Here is a 16126-nt window from a genome sequence, read left to right on the forward strand (position 1 = left end):
GATCCTCGAAGCTGCGGGAGGGCCAACCCAAGAAGAAATCTCAGAAGAGGTCCGGTGATGGTGTGTCGAGTGGTGATGAGGAAGACCCCATCCTTGCTGAGGAGGCCAGTGAGAATGACAGTGACCGTGACAAGTTCATCCGCCAGGTCTTTGGGTTCCTGAAGCCACACATCAGACGTTACAAGAAGAATACACCAGCTAGTGTAAGTATATTATTGAAATTAAATTCAAACTGAACTTTGTTGAAAATTTTCAATTTCCAAAATTTTTGTTTCCAAATATAACTTTCAAATGTACTTATGTTTGTTTTCTATTTTGGTCTTTGCAGTTTAAGGACAAGTTGGCCCTGGCTGAGATGGGTGAGCTGGCTGGGAGTGACGACAGTAGCATGGCAGGCAGTCTTGCAAATGAAACCAGGGAGCCCACCAAGAAGTACACTGGCTACCCTACACCGAGACCTCCTTCCAGGACCAGAAAAGCTGCTGAGGACCGACCCGAGTCTCCTACCATGGAAATGAGAGTTACCGGAGCATCCCTTGATCTCCAAGATACGCTGGTTCAGTTCATCACTCGAGAGCAGCAAGTCAACAGGGCCACTCCTTTCTGCAAGTACCTAGAAACCGAACTGGATCGTCTGCATGATGCCTGCCTGGAACCTGCGTATGACGAGATCACCACAGTTCTTAACCAGTAAGTATATAAAATTGCATAAATTTGAAATTCATTTATTTGATGTCACAAATTTTATTGCATGCTAAATTTGAGCTTGTATTAATCCTATGCTGTTTGATTTTGTCTTTCCAGTTACCGGAAGGTGTCCAGACAGTTCAGGATGAGGGAAGCGGCTGGTGACCAGATCAGTCCCTTAGAAGATGTCCCGTCAGCATTCCAGTCACAGCAGCCACAGCAGCAGAGGCCAGTTGCTGTGATCCCATTCTGCACATTTGCCACCTACTCAAGAGTCAGCCACTTCAACAGGAGAGTGCCCTCCCCAGCGGTACCTACTACTCCACCAGCAGAGCTGCCTCCTCACTGTCAGCAGAGTTCCAGCCAGGTCCCAGACAGTGGCCTATGAACCCACCTCCGGCATCAGTGTTGAGATTCCAGGAGTGTGGCTACGTAGAGCAGGCGAACCAGCAGTACAACTTAGAACAACAGCAACAGCAGCAGTACCATACCCTCCAGCCAGCCAGCACTGCTACTCAGGGCTACGTACCTTCTCCTCGCCAGGCTGCATTTGTCCAACTTCCTTCTCAGCCTCCTCAGCAGCAAATCGGAGGTCCTTGGCAGCTAACACCCCAGCAGCCAGTCCAGAGTCCTCCTCCGCCTCCTCTTCCAGCTCAGCAGTCCCAGCACAATGTGACCAAGGACAGCCTCCGCCAATATCTAACCCCAGACGACAGTGTAAATATCAACAAAGACATCGATATCTCAGCTTTAGTGCCACATGACGACAATAATAACAAAAGCCAGTAACCAGAAATTCAGAGAGAGTTCCAGAAAAATAATCAGAGACAATTCAGAAAAAATCCGAAAAAAATTCACACAGAAACTTGAGATTGTATATAATAAAAATTGTCATTGATATTTTCAGATTTTGTTCTTTTTTTGGTCTTTTATCCTTACTTATAGTTTAAAAATCTCAAGTTTCCAAAATGTAAAGTCCCATACTACTTTAACATAGAAATTAAAATAACTTTAATTTCTATGTTAAAGTAGTATGGGACTTTACATGTTGGAAACTTGAGATTTTTAAACTATCTAAATGTTGGGCCTTTATTTTATTAATAAGTGGAAAAAATAACAAGTATTTTCAATCAAAATTTCAAAACCAAAATTTATTACTCCATACACATTTTGCTTTAAGTTACAATGCAATATGTGAAAATAATTTGTTCATCATCACAATGTTAGTGTCTCTGTATTCATTTTACTGTCACTGCTTTGTGGGAATAATTACAGGATCATCTTGTCCTGCCATGGCACCGAAACAGCCTTTGAGGTAAAGTAGTGGCCCAGGTATCTTCTAATTTGCCTCCCCTCCTGGGTTCCAGTGTTCCTTGCCCTCTCATGGTAAACATCCAGAAGTACTTTGTCATTTCTCCATGCCCCTGGGATGACATTCTGGTTCTGGTCCTCCAAGTCCATCAGGTTGTTGTGGGTGGCTGGATATCTCAGTCTGATGAGATTGTGAAGGATCACACAAGTTGTTATGATTTTTTCTGCATGCCTCTGGCCTCTGGTTCATGGTCCTCAGCAAAATTCGGAACTTGTGTGGCAGAATACCAAAGGCATTCAACACTACACGCCTGGCTCTGGAGAGTCTGTAGTTAAATATTCTCTCATGATGCTCCATGTTTCTGATGGAAAACGGGTTCATCAGGCTCTTGTTGATCCCAAAAGCATTGTCCCCTACTATGTAGTATGGGACAGGAAAGTCATCACCAGGTAAAGACTTCTCTTCAGGGAGATTGAATATGTTGTTCGGACTCTCCAGGCCTTCCTTCAATTCTGACCCATTGTAGATACTGGCATCGTTGCTGGAACCATCAGAGCCGACATCAATCCAGAGAAACTTGTAGTCTGCGTCGACCAGGGCCATAAGGACAATGGAGAAGAAGCCCTTGTAGTTTCTGTACACAGAGCCAGTATTCCAAGGACAGGTGACCGCCACATGCTTGCCATCCAGAGCACCACAGCAGTGTGGAAATTGCCATCTCTTCTCAAACTACTCAGCAATGGCGGTCCACTCTTCAGTTGTAGTAGGACACTGGATCACCTCAGCAGCAAACTCGGCTTTGATGGCATCGCAGACTTCATTAATGATAAGGGAGATGGTGTTTGGAGCAACTCTGAAGTTGTAGGACAGGCTTGGATAATTGTCACCGCAGGCCAGGTGTCATAGAGTGATGGACAGCTTGAGACCAGGAGGGAGAGACTTTCTGTACCATGTGTCCTTCTTCTCTATTCTGCCTTCTACCCTTCGCAGGACCTCATCGTAGAGGCCTCTGGGAAGTCTTGTGTAGTTGTAGAAGGCCTTCTCATCTTCTGTCTTCAGCTCCTTTAGTAGAGTGCTATAGTGGCCATAGCGTTCTCTTCTTTTGTTAGACAGCCATTTCCTGACCCACACAGACCTCGGTTCCCTCCTTCGCCTCAGTTTGCCCCTGCCCTGGAAAATAAAAACCAAAACAAAATAAGTACATTGTCGAATGCTAGAAAGGCAAATAGCACGAAATGACAAAGTGAAATAAGACAATTTTTACCTGTAAGAGGAGGTGCTGGGCCTGTAAGAGTTGCTCATCGTGTTCTCTGAGGTGCATCAAAAGAAGCAATGCTGTTGCCTACTTTTTCCTGGTTGTCTCATCATCAAAGTATGCCATTCTGCAGGAACTGAATTGTGATTAATTGTGATTGAAGCTTTGGGAGTTACACACGCCTCTGCTCTTTAGAGTTGCTCAGGACTGTCTGAGGAAGATGCTCTGAGGCTGGCCTTTTATATGTCCACGTTACCATGACACATGTGAAATGCTTGAGCTACTCAAATGCGGCTGTCTTCGCCGACACCGTGGTCCCATCTCGATGTCATCGTACTATAATACGATGGCTACACGACGGCATTGCGAGGGCTTCACGTAGTCGTGTTGCCTTCCTAAGACAATCGGCAGTTTCTTGTTTCCTTCGTTTTGCCTTCTTGACGCGAAAAATGCCCGATGGCGCCGATGATCACACGAAGTAAAGACGAAGATGACACGATTTGACAAGATGCCCTCACGATGGCCTTACGAAGGGCAAAATGGACACACGAATTCAACGCGAAAATGAACCTTCGCAAGGTCTTTCGGCAATTTTTGGCATGCCAAAGATTTGGCCACCGCTCACGAAGTTGCTGCCGGAGCCTGAGAAACTCAACGGGCGGTCATACGATGGCTTAAAATGCCCTCACGAATGGCCCGATGTTTTTACGATCAGATCCGAATTTGAACATTTCCTTTATCGTGTGTCCATCTGGTGTCAATTTCGGGATAGTGTGACGCCTACATAAGAACACACCGCCTGCGTCTGGTCTACGACAATCCCGCTTGGCTTCCGGCAACCTGCAGCGTGTCACAGAGTTTATGGGAACCAGGGTTAAGAGAAGAAACGCTCCCTAGTGACCCTAACATTAAGAAACGATTACAGTTGTCGTGAAGTCGTGTCTCATACTATAAACTGAGCGGTCGTCTGAAGTGTTATCAGTTAGATATCGGACTTGACTAAGTTCTACAGACATGCACGTCCTCGCTTTTACCGTTCTCGTCGTGCTTTTCCCAGCAGGTATTCTTTTACTTTTATTATAAAGTAATTAAGTTAAATGCACAAACGTTTAAAGGAACATTCCTGAGTTTGCTGCATTGTAAGATATTTCCGACTAATACAATATTTCTACAATTTAACTTCCATATTGAATATGTTTTCTTGTTTAGAATATCAGTGTCTGTATATTCAATGTATTTCTGGTTGTCTTAATATTTGTAAGAAGCCCAAACTGGATTTTGTCTTCAAATAATTTCGTACGTACGATAAAATAATATTTTAGGAAATAAAATGAAATTTAACCTACTACAAATATTAGAACGATTAGAAACACGTTTAATATGCAGCCACAAATATATTATGCAGAAAAATATATGCAATTACAATCCTTAAAAATTCTCTGTTAGTCGATAACATCTTTAAAATTGCAGCAAACTCAGGAATGACCCTTTAATACGTTAATATAAATCTACACATTGAAAGTATCTAAATGATACAATAGTGTACTACACTGTCACCATACATCATAAACACGAGCACTCGTTGTGGTAACAAAACATCATGAATATTTTAAAGTACTATTTACTGTTTGACATGATATATTTACAATTATACCTCGTATAAGCAAACAATTTAAGTTCTACTTTAAGGTGCAATTTGTAAAAACATTTGTCAATATATAAATAAAACCGGAATACTCACTCATGGAAAGGAATGTCGTCTGCTCACAGAGTTTGAAATTATATTTTCTTTTGATTAGTTTATTCCACTAATCTCTATATTTGGGTTAATACTTTGTTTATCAGTGTCTGCAACATGAAGGTCAGTTTTCTTTGTATGTAAGATATAAATAATAATAATAATAATAAAAAATATATATATACAGTAGAATCTTGTTGGCTCGACCTTGGAAGGGTCGAACACACCACAACGCTCGAACCAAATACGAAGTCCCGAGTTTTTTGTCCGGTAAACCCTTATATTAACTGATGATGGGTCGAATACGTCCCGAGTCGACTATAAGGCTTCGCTCGAACTAAATTATCGGTGTTGTCTGTGTTATTAGCTATATTTCCCTCGAACTGGTGATACATCAAATGGAAAACCACCGACCAACCAAGGACCAACAATTGCCGCGCTTGCGCAGTTGGCTATTACAACCTTTGGATTATAATAATTTAGGCGGAACGAGTTATAGATGGATCGGAGAATCGCGACACTAGCCAAGCAATCCTTTCTTTGCCATACCTGTCATGTTGTGTGTTCAGCCAGCAGGTATCAGTAAAAGTATTTCAAGTACAGCTAGTGTCACGGTGCCTTTTCGATGAACCGTGATACCAATCAAACAATTGGCCTCGGCGGGAAGCGTTACTCTGAACACGTCTACCAGACCAGTTTTCAATGAAACCAGGGGCGAGGTACTCAGCTATCATCACTTCGGCAAAGGCTTTTGTATCACACAATCGGAGTAATTTCTAATAAATCCTTTCACTCTGATATTTTGGTATATAACACAATGATAATATTTTTTAAGTTTGCAGTTACCAAAATAATATGGTAACAGGTCGTTTCGCCCTTATTACTAGTTCACCCCGAGTCGTTTTGAACAGGGTTGATTCGTACCTCTAACCGAGTCGTTTCGCCCATGTTTCTATTCGCACTAATTTTTATTTTGTTAATAACGTACATTTATTCATTGATTTGTCCTATATCCATTGATTTTTATATGTCACACATTGCGTGTTTATATTTACAGATAATTTTTTTTAAAATAATTTTGTTTATTTCCAGTATCATTTACTCAAGCCATATACATGAGATACGTACAGGCCTTAGATAATGAACAGTCACACTGCATACTACTGATGTGCTGTGGTTTCTTATTAAATATACTACATACCCAGCTGAGGTTAAAACGCCGAGTGACGGTATGTTGATTTCGCCTAGCTTCAGCTGACAGAAAGTAAACAGCTGATAAAGCATTAATATCCAAAGACAAATTAATGTTACAAATTTGTATTTTATCTATATTATTACCGGTGTTACTATACCAATTACAGCATATAACTGTATACACGAACACTAGATCGCCGTATATTGCATTAGTGGCCGAAACGGTTTGGGGCCGTACTGGGGCCGAAACGTCCTGACATCTATCTAATTCAACTTTCTAGCAGATGTTAAGGAAATATCCGACGTTGACCAAATGGTTCGGTCGAACTACCCGGTGGGTCGAACACTTTCTCGAGCACCGATGGGGTTCGAGCCAACGAGATTCAACTGTATATTTATATATCTATATCTATATCTATATTTATATAATTATATATATCTATATAATTATATATATATATATATATATATATATATATATATATATATATATATATATATATATATATATACATATAATATTAAACCCCGTGAGTAGAAGTTTGTTTTGTTTATCGACACCACTAGAGCACATTGATTAATTAATCATCGGCTAATGGATGTCAGACATTTGGTAATACTGATTCGTAGTCATCAGAGGAAACCCGCTACATTTTGTTTAATGCAGCAAGGCCGTAAGCAGAAGACATTCTTAAATTTGGCTGAATGTTTGTTTTCTTTATATTTTGACCAATGTTTTCTATTATTTCCAGAACAGTTTTCTGTTTCTTTTAACGTCAAATCAAATCGAAATTATTTATTAAAAAAACAAGAAGAAAAACCCCACCCACTTTAATACTTGCATGCAAGACCCATAGTCAGAACTTACCAGTAAACATGTTCTTTTTCAAAATATGTCTTTAGTCGATTTGTCTGCTTTATAATCCAAACATTATAATTCAAAGATAAAACATACATAAGCAAGTTAAACAAGATTCCAGACAGACAGACACATTCATTTAGCTACGTCTCACTTTGTGTACAGATTAAAATAAAAACAAGAGTTCGACAGTAATAATACATTAAATATGACCATACGTGCAGTTTAATGGCAGGTCATTTGTATTTAATTGTTCTCCAGTATTTTGCGTCGACTGCTCAATTCGTCCCGACGGAGTTTACGGTCGCGGTTGTCGTGGGTTCATTCACTGTCTGAACCACGTGGCCAACGTGATAACATGTCAACACAAGCAGGTCTTCAACAGCAACACGGGCAGGTGTGACGAGTAAGTAAAACGTCATTCATTGTATTTGAGATTAAAGTTAGCCGTACAGCCTCAAATTCGGGCAAAAGTTATACAGATATTTGGGAAAAACGTGCTAAACTGAGGTCTTTTTATCATGTATTTCCATCATTCTACCTTCAAAATTAGTTGTAATGCATGTACAAATGCGTAGTGATTTGTTTGCAACCCTATATAACTGTTTGGAAGTAATGCTAAAATGAATAAATGTTGTTATCCAGATTCGCACATTTTGGTTTAATTCGGGCAAAAGCCAGCTTGCCCCCTACAGAAATGGGAGCCCGTACGTCTATGCATATTGTCATATATTTAAAGGCAATCACAATACGAAATGACCTACTAAATTGCCTTCTAAATAGGTCGTACTATGCCGAATAAAATCCAGTGTTGCAACACGTGGGTTTCCATTTCAGATTATACTGCACAGCTCTGGTGTTGTGAACTGATAAATTATAACATTGCACTGTTACGGTCCAAACAGGGAATCCCCTTGGCATTGACCAATGAGAGCTATCGGTTTGATCGATAGAATTAAGAAATGTAGCGCGTTACATATACTGATGTAGTGTTTCACATGTGTGCTGCGATTCCGAATTCTTTACCTCTATACGGTCGAGATTGCAGCTTTAAAAACTAAACAAAATTACAATTTTAGTTTAATGTCTTGTATGTTTAGTATCATTTGTTTAACTTCGTGTACTGTGTGTCTTGTTTTAGAAAAAAAAACCTCTAACTACGGCAATGCTTTAAGGTTCCCCAACATTAACATTACCATGACTCTTTGGGGCAATACAGATTTAATTTGTTTTAAAGACATGTGCTTCCTAAATTGTGTACACCAGTGACATGGTATGGTATGGTATGGTATGGTATAGGGATTAATGTGCACATTCAGAGCAAACTGTTTTAGCGCACGCCTCTTGTCATGGGCCTCCGTCCGGGACATGAAAGGGATGGGGTGGGTGGGAGAAAGGACCGCCTGCACTGGCAGGTGCAAGAGAGCACCAGCAGCCCGACAGGGGTCGATAACAGGCTATGGAATTTGGAAAAAGGTGCGCAATTTGAATGAAGGACATTTGGCGCATTTTTGATTGGTCCACCGAATTGGAAAGGGTTAGCTATGTGGGTTTTAGAACTCAGTTTGCCGAGAGTAGCTCGTTACTGGGACCTATTTGGTGTTGACATGTCTCCCTAGGTTGCCCACAGGGGCCCTTATTCAGATCGTGACAGTTACATGGTATTCACTGTCCTATTTATACAGTCCAATCAACGTTCCACCGCCATGCGGAATCATCAAGGACTGCACCACAAAAAGTGATGGAAGTTACGCGGATCTGTCAGTACATTGTAGATCATATTACACCTGCAATGCCGGCACCTTCTTTGGACACAATTTCTGTACACCAGGTAAAGTCGTCAAGTCTGGTCGTAAATGAAATCACATAGTGCCTTGATTTCCGTAGTACTATTTTTACCCCCCCCCCCCCCCACACACACACACCAACCCGTAAAACAACTAACAACCAAACAACTACAACAACACACAATGTCATTTAACAGGATTCGAACCTACTGCATCGACTCGCAGGACATTTGACAGACTGCGACCCTATTAGATCAGCCACCACATAAGTCCAAATAACTGTAGCTGACATGAGAGTTTAAATTTTGTTTTGTTTAACGTCACCACTAGAGCACATCGATTTATTTATCATCTACTACTGGATAAATGTCAAACATTTGGTGATTTTCACATATAGTCTTAGAGAGAAAACCCGCTAAATTTTTGGGGGATTTGTAGCAAGGCGATCTTATATATGCACTATCCCACAGACAGTGATCGATCTACCACTGCCTTTGATATACGCAGTCGTGGTGCATCAAGCGGTACACTTTAAATGCCCTGGACTACATCTATGGGAAACCCCCTAAAATGAGAGAGTTCTTGGCATTCTATTGTGGCGTATGTGGCGGTAGGCAATTTTCTTTTTCTCTTCTGGTTAATGACCCTACTTTGGATTAAAGTCCACCTAATGTGATGTCAACCCGCTGGACAAATGTCACATGGTTGTCGTCTGTAGATTACGGACATTACCAAATTTCACACATTGGGGTGATTAATAAATGGAGGTTCAAGTTTGGTCGGGTGGGTGGGGAACTTCAATGTTGTATGGCAGAAATGCGAAATAACCACGTGAAATGTGATAGTTTTTAAAATGGGATCGTATCTAAATACTCATTTTTTTCTCTCTCGTCGTCATCTAGTTTGCTTCATGTTCTGGTACACTAAGTCCGTGGTATTCTCCACAAACTATCACTAAAACATATTTCTTGGCATTCTATTGTGGCTTATGTTGCGGTACAGTAATTCTTCTCTTTCACTTTATGCCAGTACCCCACGACTGGTATATCAAAGGCCGTTGTATGTGCTGTCTTGTCTGTGGTCGTGCACTATAAAATGATTATTTGCTGCTAACTTCAAACCTGCTAGCGGGTGACCTCTGAAGACTACGTGTACAAAACCCTGAAAGAAATTTTTCACATCCAATAAATCAATATGTTCAAGTGGTGTCGTTAAATATAATAAACCTCAATGTTCGATCGCCGAATTGTTGAATAACCACATGTTAAATAACTGTGGTTTAAGATGGGATAAAGTGTATTTAAACATTCATTTTCTTTCTATTTCGAGTTACCTAGTTTGTTATTTCACCTCCTAAGTCAAATATTTCCATAAACATAGCACTGAAAACATTGTAAAACCCGAAATACAGTAATACCTGTATGCCACTATTAAGCAATAAATATGACAATACGAAATACAGTAATTTCTGTAAGTCGTAAATATGACAAAGTTCACTAATACGACTCTATGATTTTTTTTTTCAGGTACGGTTTTCAATGAAGAACTTCAAACCTGCGACTGGCCGAGTGACGTGAAACAACCATGTGGTACAAAACCCTGAATGATGGTCGTTCAGATGATATTGAAGACAAGAAAACATTTAAACAAATATATACATATTTATGTTATGAATACACCATAGATGAAGTCCAATAAACTGAATCTTATAACGTCTTAGTAGTATGTTGTATTATTATATTTCGTTAGCATTTCACTGAATACTTACGTTATCAGCTAGAGAGCAAATCAGATACAAATATGTAAAGAATACACTCAAAGCAAGAATAAATGTAATGAACATCACTTGGTGATACGCTAAGGAGCATTGCATATATATGCTAGTGATAAGTCGTGGTGATGTGATACTAGAGAGTGCCTTATGACATGTGCTACAAAAAGCACTGAACGATGATATGCTACACTGTGCGTGATGATACGTCGCTATGCACTGCGTGGTGATGTGTTATTGACCACTGGGCATGATATGCACTGATGACATATTGATATCACACACTGTGATGGCATGGTACGATCTATGTTGAATTGCTATTGTGTGTTGACATTCCGCTAATAAGTATGTAATAACATGCCGCTGAAGACTGTATGATGAAATATCGTTGAATCTATTGCCTTTATTAGGTACTGAGCTTTGCATGAATAAATGCTATTGAGTATTGTGTGTTGACATGCAAATGGACCTTGACTAATACTGATCATTATATGTAAATACGAGGTCGGGATTTAGCTCAGTCGGTTGAGTATGAGTGGCGATATGGAGAAGGAGGAAGTGAAGAAAGTGATCAACAAGGAGTGCACGGCCGTTGTTGATGTAGGTGACAATAGAAAGATGGTGGCTGGCGATTTGATTAAATTCCTTAGTGAACAGGTTGGTGATGTGATTCATGCGTGCGTACCAAAGGGACCTGACAGGTATGAAATGACTGTGGATGATGTTGTGCAGGCGAGGATCATTTCAAATAATGATTCCCTAGAACTGAATGGCATGAAGATGAAGGCGAGGTTGTTACATTCGGACAGTGTTTTTGTTTCCTTTTTGCACTTGCCAGCTTATATTTCAGACGAAGAGATAGAGGAGAAACTGAAATCGATGAACATCGAGTTAATAACACTTATTTACAGGCGATTCTACAAGGGTACTCGCATTGCGGATGGAACCAGGTACGTGCGTGTTAAATATCCACCTGACGTAAAGAGTTTACCTTATTCGATGAAATTTAACACTGTCGAAGGTGTGGAGTTTTTTCGTGTTTTGCATGACAATCAAATAAAGGTGTGCTATAACTGTATGTCGGATAGTCACGTGATTCGGGATTGCCCAAATATCACTTGTAATTTCTACAAAGAGAAGGGACATATTGCCAGAAATTGTAAGAAAACATTTCTGTGTGAAAAATATGGAAATAAAGAGGATGTGTGTGTATGCAGTGTGAATGAATACGACAGCGAGCATGTTGATGGCAGTGGCAGCGACAGTACTGATGATGATAGAATGCAAGAAGAAACTCGGGCTAGCCATGAACAAGTCAAAGTATGCAAGGGTAACCAAGCTGAGTGGAGAAATGCTCACAAAGATGCAACACCGAGTTCGAGAAATGATAACCAGCATGTAAATTGTAATGTGGAGAAATCAGTGAAGGGAGTGAAAGCAGTCGGCATTCGTGACCAAGGCTTTTAATTAGATCACAAAATAATTCAAGTAAACATGTGAAAATGAGCACTCATCACCAATCGGAGATCAAAACTAAATACCAGTTGATATTCTTCACACATACAAAGACAGAATCCTAAAAATTAAAAAAAGAAATATACTCGTTACGTCAAACAATGTTTATTGACCGACTTAATTATCGATTCAGTGTGTCATGACATTATAATCACATCACTTTCTCTGCTTGAAGTCTGACATGGATAGGATGATATCAGCGTTTTTATATCCCCATACAGGACTATTGCTGAATGAAATTATACATATATGTGATTGTGTGTGTGTGTGTGTGTGTGTGTGTGTGTGTGTGTGTGTGTGTGTCTCTATATATATCTACTCGCGGAAAAAAGTTCCTGTGCACCAAATAATTGCATATAGAGTATCATTTACTTGAAATCTGGTCATAAAAAATTCAGTAAATAAACGTGTAACCACTTCGTTCCATATCCCAGCAGTGCCCAGTCAATTACACGAGCTATTCATGCTTTGTGATCTTAAGTTGCATTACTAGCATTCTTGGTCACGTGCTCCTCTTTGACGTCATTTTTCTTATCATTGGACTCTAAAACGTTTGTATGGATTCTCATCACTGAGAAAAATACTTTTGTTGGCATCTGATCGTCGTCAGTGTGATGTCACGCCTCCAAGAAAATTAACTTCTTCGAAAGATGGGCATGATTGCAGTTAGAATGGCACAAACGTTGTTGCTATTCATTTTGGTGTTCATTGGTGTTCATCAGAAAACTATGCAGTGTCTGCGGAGATGTTCTCGACAGTTTAGGAATACTAGGGATCTTCCATGTTTAGTGAGTTGACACGTGACGTCACGTTAACCAATCGTCAATATCAAGCGGGTACACATGTGAAATCATTTGGAAATGACAAGTTTAACATCCCAATACATCCCTGTGTTAAGGCCGATCAGTGGAAGAATTTTACGCAACCGATTAGGTGATCACAACGTACGACCATGCCATGACGTCAGTACGTTGTTCTGTTATATCGTCACTGACGGCGCACCAAGCACTGTGTAGACCGTATTTCAGGTTCAGAAGACAGGAAGGGATCACTGTACTTTTGACAGATAAATAGTACATCTATGTAAAACACAATATTTAATTTTTTTATAAATATACGTCTTACTGAAATTTTAATGATCCACGAGAACTTTTTTCCGTGAGTATATATCTGTATGTGTGTGTGTGTGTGTGTGTGTGTGTACATTTTTATATAAAGAAGGTTTATTTAAATAGTCTGTAAATAAAGTAATATTTATCTCGTTTCGAATCGAAGCTTCGTGACGATTTCGAATCGAATCGAATATACGAAGCTTCGCAGGGGCCTATTAAATAGCATCTTCGTCCCAACGGCAGACCAGGCGGAAGAGAAGCAAAAGTCCGAAGGCGGAAGAATGAATGAATGAATGAATGAACGAATGAATGAATGTTTAACGACACCCCAGCACGAAAAATACATCGGCTATTGGGTGTCAAACTAAGGTAATGCAAATAAATAAAGTGATGATCAACATCAATATAAAATTCAAGATTTAAACAAAAACAGTGTAAAGAACTGTGCAAAAACACAAATATCACAGACAGATACTGAATTTTACTCAAAACATCAATTTTGTGCTGTATTGGCCATTCTCAAACAAAATGTTACACCCCTGCACCAAGGTGAGGTTACAGCACGCGCAGGGGATGAAGGCGGAAGAAGACAAAAGTATGGGCAGGGGGTAGTCATCAGCCTTGGCCGGCAATCCCACCTCAGAGAAGGATACTCTAATGAAAACCATGAACTACCCCGAAGACCGAACATGTCGGCTGAGGGCAGCGGATAGACATCCTTTACCTAAAGGAGAAAACCGGATATGTATGCAATCCCACCCACTATGGCCATACAGATAAAAACAAAATTATAGTCTGTTCCAAAAAAGTGCACAAATCACCTGTTTACCGACATCTTTCTTTTAATTTCAAGAGTAAACTCCACCCTGTACATCAATGAGAACCCCAAAAACTGTTAAATTAGATAGAGTATCATTAAACAGATATTTACAAAATATTTACTTGTCAGTTTAATATGAAAAAAAATAATCGACGAAAATCATTTTTATTCTATTTCCGACACTACTTTAGTATATATTTTTACTTATACGAAATAGAAATACATTGTACATGGGGGAAATGTAAAATCGTTTGGTCCTTTTATATAATAGCTAGATATATAGTTTCTCTTGGTCCTTTTATATAATAGCTAGATATATAGTTTCTCTCGATATATAGAGATTGGCAATTAAAAATATAATGAAACTCATCACCTACATCTATATTACATTTTTTAATGAGTGGTTTAACATTGTCAGTTCTAAATGTACAAATTACTCGGGCAATTTTAGTAAATAAACTTGTATAAATTCCTGCTTAAACATATAGTAAAGCTCACTTATAACGAACATACTTAGAACAAACTACTGCATAGAACGAACTGATCGTAAAGTCCCGTTTTATCTCCCTATATATATATATCAATGACCAACTTATGCAAATGTGTACAACGAACTACTGATATAACGAACTAACTATGATAGTCCCTTCAGGTTCGTTATAAGAGTACTTTACTATATTGTAGTTAGGTGAGCAACTTATTAGTTTAAGCCCATATTTAACGTAATGTTGTTCTATCGCCGTGTCCTAGTGTTGCGAGTAGAGGGAGGGAAATCAATGTGCAGCGTTATCATTAAACAAAACATTCCTTTCTTTTCCTTTCACACACTCAATTACTCAAAATATTGTTTAACCTATAGGTATACGCCATTTACGACTCTGTAAGAACACACCGCCTGCGTCTGGTCTACGACAATCCCGCTTGGCTTCGGGCAACCTGCAGCGTGTCACAGAGTTTATGGGAACCAGGATTAAGAAGGGAAACACTCCCTAATGACTCTGGCGTTAAGAAACGATTACAGTTGTCGTGAAGTCGTGTCTCATACTATAAACTGAGCGGTCGCCTGAAGTGTTATCAGTTAGATATCGGACTTGACTAAGTTCTACAGACATGTACGTCCTCGCTTTTACCGTTCTCGTCGTGCTTTTTCCAGCAGGTATTCTTTTAACTTTATCATAAATTAATTAAGTTAAATGCACAAACGTTTAAAGGGACATTCCTGCTGCATTGTAAGATGTTTCCAACTAATAAAATATTTCTACAATTTAACTTACATATTGAATATATTTTCTTGTTTAGAATATCAGTGTCTGTATATTCAGTGTGTTTTTGACCGTCTTAATATTTGTAAGAAGCCCAAACTGGATTTTGTCTTCAAATAATTTCGTACGTACGAAAAAATTATATTTTAGGAAATAAAATGAAATTTAACCTAGTACAAACTCAGGAATGACCCTTTAATACGTTAATATAAATCTACACATTGAAAATATCTAAATGATACAATAGTGTACTACACTGTCGCCATACATCATAAACACGAGCACTCGTTGTGGTAACAAAACATCTTGAATATTTTAAAGTACTATTTACTGTTTGACATGATATATTTACAATTCTACCTCGTATAAGCAAAGAATTTAAGGGGGGTTTTTTTCAATAATGGCAGGTTGGTTTGACATAAAAAGAAAAGAAAAAGTTCTACTTTAAGGTGCAATTTGTAAAAACATTTGTCAATATATAAATAAAACCGGAATACTCACTCATGGAAAGGAATGTCGTCTGCTCACAGAGTTTCTTTTGATTAGTTTATTCCACTAATCTCTATATTTGGGTTAATACTTTGTTTATCAGTGTCTGCAAGATCAAGGTCAGTTTTCTTTGTATGTAAGATAAAACAAGTTTTATAATATTAAACTCCGTGAGCAGAAGAAGAAGTTTGTTTTGTTTATCGACACCACTAGAGCACATTGATTAATTAATCACCGGCTATTGGATGTTAGACATTTGGTAATTCTGACTCGTAGTCATCAGAGGAAACCCGCTACATTTTGTTTAATGCAGCAAGGCCGTGAG

At 39.1% G+C, this 16126-nt stretch overlaps 2 protein-coding genes across 2 annotated transcripts; one reads left to right on the top strand and one right to left on the bottom strand.

The window, feature by feature from the left end:
* Window positions 1–2095: 2095 nt before the first annotated feature.
* On the bottom strand, window positions 2096–2602 carry LOC121368741. Its single transcript, XM_041493489.1, has one exon. The coding sequence runs from the start codon at window positions 2600–2602 to the stop codon at window positions 2096–2098; it is 507 nt and encodes a 168-aa protein (XP_041349423.1).
* Window positions 2603–4221: 1619 nt separating this feature from the next.
* LOC121367318 (chitin-binding domain protein cbd-1-like) lies at window positions 4222–10494 on the top strand. The gene is made up of 4 exons (XM_041491428.1): window positions 4222–4314; window positions 7307–7451; window positions 8731–8876; window positions 10359–10494. The coding sequence occupies exons 1-4, from the start codon at window positions 4269–4271 to the stop codon at window positions 10433–10435; spliced, it is 414 nt and encodes a 137-aa protein (XP_041347362.1). The 5' UTR covers window positions 4222–4268; the 3' UTR covers window positions 10436–10494.
* The last annotated feature ends 5632 nt before the right edge of the window (window positions 10495–16126 follow it).

This window comes from Gigantopelta aegis, chromosome 3 (assembly GCF_016097555.1).
Source record: "Gigantopelta aegis isolate Gae_Host chromosome 3, Gae_host_genome, whole genome shotgun sequence".
Taxonomy (NCBI): Eukaryota; Metazoa; Mollusca; class Gastropoda; order Neomphalida; family Peltospiridae; genus Gigantopelta; species Gigantopelta aegis.